Source organism: Schistosoma mansoni, assembly GCF_000237925.1.
Source record: "Schistosoma mansoni, WGS project CABG00000000 data, chromosome 3 unplaced supercontig 0141, strain Puerto Rico, whole genome shotgun sequence".
NCBI lineage: Eukaryota > Metazoa > Platyhelminthes > Trematoda > Strigeidida > Schistosomatidae > Schistosoma > Schistosoma mansoni.
In genome coordinates, this window is record NW_017386011.1 from 415,021 (window position 1) to 422,076 (window position 7,056).

At 36.1% G+C, this 7,056-nt stretch overlaps 1 protein-coding gene and 1 non-coding gene across 2 annotated transcripts in view; both read right to left on the reverse strand.

The window, feature by feature from the left end:
- Positions 1–2,822: 2,822 nt before the first annotated feature.
- Smp_tRNA_00796_Pseudo_TTG.1.1 lies at positions 2,823–2,894 on the reverse strand. The gene has a single exon. It is a non-coding gene (tRNA).
- Positions 2,895–4,402: 1,508 nt separating this feature from the next.
- Smp_181240 (glutamyl-tRNA(gln) amidotransferase subunit B (mitochondrial and prokaryotic) pet112-related) overlaps positions 4,403–7,056 on the reverse strand; it is a gene marked incomplete at both ends in the record, with an annotated part of 18,016 nt that continues 15,362 nt past the window's right edge. Inside the window, one exon of the mRNA XM_018791233.1 lies at positions 4,403–4,669. Within this exon, the coding sequence (XP_018645569.1) occupies positions 4,403–4,669 (267 nt within the window). The remainder of the gene's footprint in view (positions 4,670–7,056) is intronic.

The window sequence follows — 7,056 nt, forward strand, 5'->3', positions numbered from 1 at the left end:
AAGTTTGTGCTGATGATGTCGTACAGAAGGACGATGAAAACTCCACAACCAACCCATCCAGCTCAGAGGATAAAACTCCATCAAAACCAGATTCCAGGGGAGGAAGAAATCAGAAAGAAGCGCTGGAAGTGGATAGGACACACATTGGGTAAATCACCCAACTGTGTCACAAGACAAGCTCCCATATGGAATCCTGAAAGCCAAAGGAGAAGAGGAAGACCAAAGGACACATTACACCTAGAAATGGAGACAGACATGAGAAGAATGAACAACAACTGGTTAGAACTAGAAAGGAAGACTCAGGACAGAGTGGGTCGGAGAATGCTCGTCGGGGACCTGTACTCCATTGGGCGTACCAGGCGTAAATAAAAAGTAAGATCTTAATGATGGATCAGTTAGAATGACAAATATATCATAATTTGATTGATAAGACCAGATCAGCACTAAAAGATCAGATAAACATAACATTGATCATTACTCAGTAACCGATCAATAAACAGTTATGTTAGTTTTTGACCAGAAAAATTATTCCATCAAAAGTAACATCTTTACAAATCGATAAAATATACTATTCAATTACATCAATAATAATAACTTTCAGTAACGTTTAATAAACAAAGAACGCTAGAACGTCTGTGTTGGTTCTAATGATGTAAACTCGTCAGATAATACTTTTGTTTAACAATATTTACTTACACATCTGTTAACAAAATGGTTAGATAAACAGTTTTACTCTTTAACGATTCTGTCTGCAATCGATTGGGAAGTAAAAGTTCAAATTTTGTGGACTTTATTCGTGTTTTCTCAAATTCACTGTGTTGATAAGCAGAGTTGCTTAAAATTTAATCTAATAGTAAGCTAGACCACCATTGAAAACGTAGAAGCCATGGACGGCCGTTTCGTCCTGGTGTGGGGCTCCTCAGCAGTGCGCATCCATGATCTTACAAGTGGGATTCGAAACCAGAACTTGCAGTTTCGCGGCTAACCTTAAACCTCTAGACCACTGAGCCAGGTTCCAACACTGTTAATGTCTAACTTCAACTAATCCACTGAATTGTGCCACCGTCGACCACTGCTGGGAAGTCCCATACTAAGACGAAACGGTCATCCAGTGCATCTAGGTTTTCCATGGTGGTCTAGCTTTAATCAACTCATGAACTCAACTACTAAATTACTACAATCTCCACAGAACCCCCTTTCTGATAAAACCTAATTATCAAGTATTATAAAAATTGTAATTAGATCAACTTAGATTTTGCAGTAGGATAAGGAAAATAAATCAAGTCTAAAAAAAATTCATAGAATCACTTTAACGCATATCTTTATATATTCTCCAGAAACTCATTATCTGACACTGATAATTGTCTACAAAATCAAGGATTAATTAGCTAAAATAATAAAGCGTTTCATAAGTTATACTATCTTTGTCCTTTTACGGAACCCTCCACTTCTTCAAATCATCTGGATACAGAAGAACAAACACAATCAACAAATTAGGAAAATTGTTTGTGGACAACATCACAACCACTAGTCGGAACATTTTTCAACTGAGTATATACGTATTAAATTTATTCTGTACACGTTACCATCATCTAACTATGAAGCATTTTATTTTCAAATGTAAACTCTCCCAAGCTCCAATAACGTTTGATGTAGACAACAATCTGGTACATGAGATGTTACCGCCGATTTTGTCGAACTAATCAGTGACCTAATAGATTATGAAGTTCATATTCATATTTTCTACCTTAATGAAAAGCAGGGAGCGGTGTATAGAGGTGGCTAAGTGACTAAAGTACTCACCTCTTAATCATTAGTTCATAGATCTAAACTCCAATCCGTTCAATTTGATTTGAACAGTGAAACCTTACCATTCGCATTCATAGAAACAGTTTTATTTATAGATGAGTACATAAAAGTTGTAATAGGGATATGAATATTTTAGTTAAACAAAGATACCATCACATAAGACAATGTTGTTTTCGTAAAGTATTGAACTTTTTTCTAACTATTTGACTCCCTCCCAACTAACTATACAGTCTAATTTAATTACTGAACCGATTTTCAGTCAGTCACAACGTAGAACTTCGTACGTACGTACATCAGTTCGAGTTGCAATACCACATTAGCACAGAGATCCAGTTGTCGATTCAAATCCCATAATGGTAGAAGTAGTAAGAATATAAGCATGGTGTGAAATATTAGGGTTTGAAGATGTTATTGAAGGAGTATAATACAGTGAAATAAATTTGGAAAGAGAAAAAGATAGGGACATGAAGAATTCAGAAGATTAGAATTTGGCAGAACACAAAAAGTGGATGCACCTTCGCCATTGTAAACGATTTTGAGCCATGTCATTCAAGGTCTCTAACCATCGATTGCTATCATCTCATGGATCCCAACCAGGCAGTCTAAAACCGATTTTAGTATTCCTCTTGTCATTTATTCACTTCTCATTAGATAACGAATCGGTGAAAGTATTTATAAAATGATCAGTAAATGAATAAAGTCCTGATCAGGCATATACATACATCAATATTTGATCCAATTATTTTAGCGACCAAAAACGTGAATTATTTAAAATGTTAAAGATATCAATCTATAATTAGTAGAGATTGAGTGTAAAATTTGACCTTAATAGTTCATTGTATTAAATTGATGTGAAACGTTTGTATATGCTAGCAATATACATGTAATCTATATCAAACAAATAAAAAGGTTATAAGCAAAGATGGATAGTGGCTAGCAGTAGAATCCAGGACAAGGCGCGTTTCGTCCTATTTGGGACTCGTCAGCTGGGTGTACCTGCACCTCACAGTTCATGTTCACCCTGGGATTCGAACCCAGTACCTTTCCCTTCAAACGCCATCGCGTTATCCACTCAGCTACCTAGTCCGGATAGCCACTTGCTTGTGCAATGGGGTGAAGTTTAAATTCATTTAGTATTGTTTGTTTGAATCCTCCCATCGATGTGTTAGGACTGCAACTGGTCAGTCTCTAATTGGCATATGTGCATACTGTGCGTATTGCCTCGATATAGCCTTAATTCACAAGCATTGTAAGCAAAGATGGATAGTGGCTAATAGGTTATTTCGAACATGTTAAAAATAGTTTATCCTAAACTTGACCGATTACAGATCTGATTTACCCATATTATTATATATTTACGATGATATGTATGTAAATAATGTTAGTTAAATTGTATATTCCTCTCCCATTACCTAATTCTTAAACCACTCATTCACTCACATATTCACGCTCACTTGATTCCTTTAAATTATGTGAACTTTTCAAATTCTATTCAATTATTACGTAACCCATCCTATTTCTCTTTAATTCCATGAATCTTTTATTACCTCTAAAATTATCACACAATATATCTTATCTGTCTCGGAACACCACTCAAATATTACACCATCCATCTAATAACCTCTGACCTGTTCCTGCACAGGTGGTTTTCTCAGAGGACCACACCCGGAGCCTTCAACCTGAAGGTCTGACCCACAAGGTAGTGAAGCATCGTGAGGAGATGCAGTCGCATGGTAGCTGGTGACCAACAATACGTTTATACGCCGTTTTTTCCCTCAGGATACTGGAGCTCATGTGCACCATTGGTTTGGAATGAGGGTTTTCCAAATCCCCTAGGTGAACTAGCCGTGTCCACCAACCCGGTTAAAGCGCCGGATATTCGCTTTTCGTCCTCTCAATTTCGTAAACAACAGTTATGCCACGAAAAGGCAGTGAGGCAAAGGCTATATACGCCAGGCCATGTGAGAGCATTTCGAGAAGGAGAGTGGACTTCCCCCACTCTCGGTCGTACCAGGTTATTTGGGGGCAACTATTTAATCGCCATTTCATATCTTCAATGGTTACGACCAATTTTATTGTTGTATTCATTGGATTATTCTGGTTAGTGTTTTTTAGCGAGTTAGTTTTCTACGGAATGGAGAAGCTAACCCCATGCCCATTCCTCCTCCTTTATCCGGGCTTGGGACCGGCAGTAGTCCTCGAAGGGGCTACAGGCGGATTATTCAAGTAAAACTCTAGAATTAACAAATTTATTTGACAATGATATCAACTATATGTCTGAATGTAAACATCAATATACATTTATAATTGCAAAAACTAATGTACAAAAAAGAAAAGAAAAAAGAAGTATAATTAGAAGTATCATTTACATTTCTTCTTTGAATAACAGAAGAATTAGTTTGTTTCTGGTTCCTCTGAGAGAAGAAAACACGTAAACGAACCGATGAACACAATACTTCATAACTAAATTGTATTGTATGTATATATATGGTTATAATAACAATCTTCTCAATGATATACTTCTATAACTTCGTAACAAATACAAAATGGTTTCCCCCACCACACCCACATACACCTATACACTTTCATACCTTCATTTCTGATCTAATGCAACCGAACTTGATAATGAACCAGTATTTATCGATGATGAGATTGATGAAGAAGATGATTCAGATGATGATGTTGACGCTGCTGATGATGATGATGAGGAGGAGGAGGAGGATAAAATAAGTTGTTCAAGTATTTTGTTAACAGTAGGAGGATTAAATTTATTGGAATTATTGTAACATTTTGAATTAGTTATTAAATGCATCACTAACTTTTTTAAACTTTTCTTATTACCATTTTTATATTGTCTGACCTAAAGAAGAAAGAAGAAATAATAAGAGTAAATCATATAACAGAGATATTACACATAAGAGGAATACATTAGAAGAGTACACATACATGCACACACACACACACAAGACCGACGTATCGATAAACGAAGCTTCTTTTGAAAGAAAGAAAGAAAGCAACAGTAGAAGAGATTAAGTAAGAGATATAAAAGAAATATATAGATCAAATACATTTCAACAAACGAATATTAACACATATACACGAATTAAATGATCGGCTTAAAATGGATTAAATTAGGTATTATGAAAGAGGATTAACGGATCACATATATGAAGGGGGGGAGGTAAGATCTGAATAAAAATGGTAATCATTACAAAAGGGATGAGTAGATTGTCTATATTAAGCATTATATATCTATATGTATATATTCCATACAGAAGTAAACAATATTAAGCTTTACATATTGAATATAAATTAGTTAATGAACTTCCTTTTAAGATTTATTACTTATCAATGCACATTCACTTCTGAACAGAAAATTTCAGCTAATCCACGAAGTTGAGCAACCGTTTACCAATTGTCTTCAGTGAGTTGATATCTTTACAACAGACTTGGTAGAACTCTACTGGTCACTGCTTCCCACTAGAACTCAAGGAAATATCTCTTGAAGTCAGTCACTAGTGAGCATATGATTATAGATCATAAGGGGTTTCGTAGAGTTCTATCAAGTCTGTTGTAGAGGTATCAACTCACTGAACACAATTGGTGAACAGTTGCTCAAACATCGTGGATTGGTTGAAGTTAGACATTAACACCGTTGGATGCCGGCCAGATCAGTGGTCTATCGGTTAATTGCTCTGGCGCGAGACTGGTAGGTTCTGGGTTGGAATCTCGCGAGTGCGGGATCGTGGATGCGCACTGCTGAGGAATCCCGTAATAGGATGAAACGTCCGTCCAGTGCTTGTAAGTTTTCCATGATGGTCTAGCTTCAATTGACTCATGATTTCAACTATGAAAATAATAAATTCTCCACAAAACCCCTTCGGACCAAAAAATTTCAGCTTTGAGAACTTTAGGTTTTCTAATCAAGACTTCCTGCATATTTATCACTGAAATATAGTGCTCTCAAACACTATCTGATTTAGAATTAAATATTCAAAACTATTGAATCTATCGGTGTGACTGAGAAACTAAGAGAGGAAGTGGTTGTCTTATATATGCTTTGGATACTCTAACAAATAATAAAGTTGAAGACGGTGTCCTGAATAGTTTGCCAGAATCGGTTTGGATATCAATCAACACCCTGAATCATAGTCTACTCCTAGGATGTATGTACAGAACTCCTGATAGTTGTGCTCACTCGATAAAATACAGCAAGAAGTGACATACAATATCTATAACTCTTTTGTTTCATAACAAGAAGTCAAACAGTATGCAATGCGTTGTATTATCCTTCTAAACTTCAAATCATAATTAATTCATTAGGTCAGTATTATTACTTCTATTAGTCAATGTACATTATGATAGAAATGATCTTAAAAATATAAAACTATTATCAAACCTGTAAAAGTTAGCTCTCCAATACAGAAAAGAAACAACCATGTGCTCACTAATGACAAGCTTCGTGAGGTAAATCTCGGAGTTCTAGTGAGAAGCTGTAACCAGTGGAGCTAATCCGTGTCACATAGAGACAAGTATCTACCTCAGACAATGGAAGATAGTCACGCGATTTCGTGGATTGGTAGAAGTTAAACATTAACATCGTTGGATGCTGACTCAGTGGTATGGAGGTCAAGCGTTCGCGTGCGGAACCGAAGACCATGGGTTCGAATCTCACATGCAGGATCATGTATGCGCACTGCTGAGGAGTCCCATACTAGAACGAAACCACCGTCCAATGCTTCTAGGTTTTCAATGGTGGTTTAATATCGATCGATTCATGATCTCAATAAATGAATGAATCCAAGTATTAAAACAACCCAAAAAAACATGGAAAGAAGTTAGATAAATGTTATGCTCACTAAAAAACATGATGCTATTGGATCCAATCTAGTGAAATGTCTTGATAGGATACTATTAGAGACCTAAACCTGAGCAGGAGCAACTGGATAGGTCCTTCAGACGAACAATTGTTTTTGAGATGGTGGAGAAGATTTATAGGTTAGGTGGGTGATTTTGATGTAGGTTTGTTCTCTGAGCTGGATGGTTCGCTCGTGGAACTTTCATCGTCTGCACAAACTTCTGGTAGAAGTGAAGTGTTGTTTTTTCAGATAACTTTAAATTTGTGATAAAAAATATTTATGAAACTTAAATAAAATAAACTAAAAGAAAAGGTCAGAAAGGGTTTTGTGGAGATTTTAGTAATTTATAGAGTTGCGATCATGAGTCAATTGAAGCTAGACCACCGTG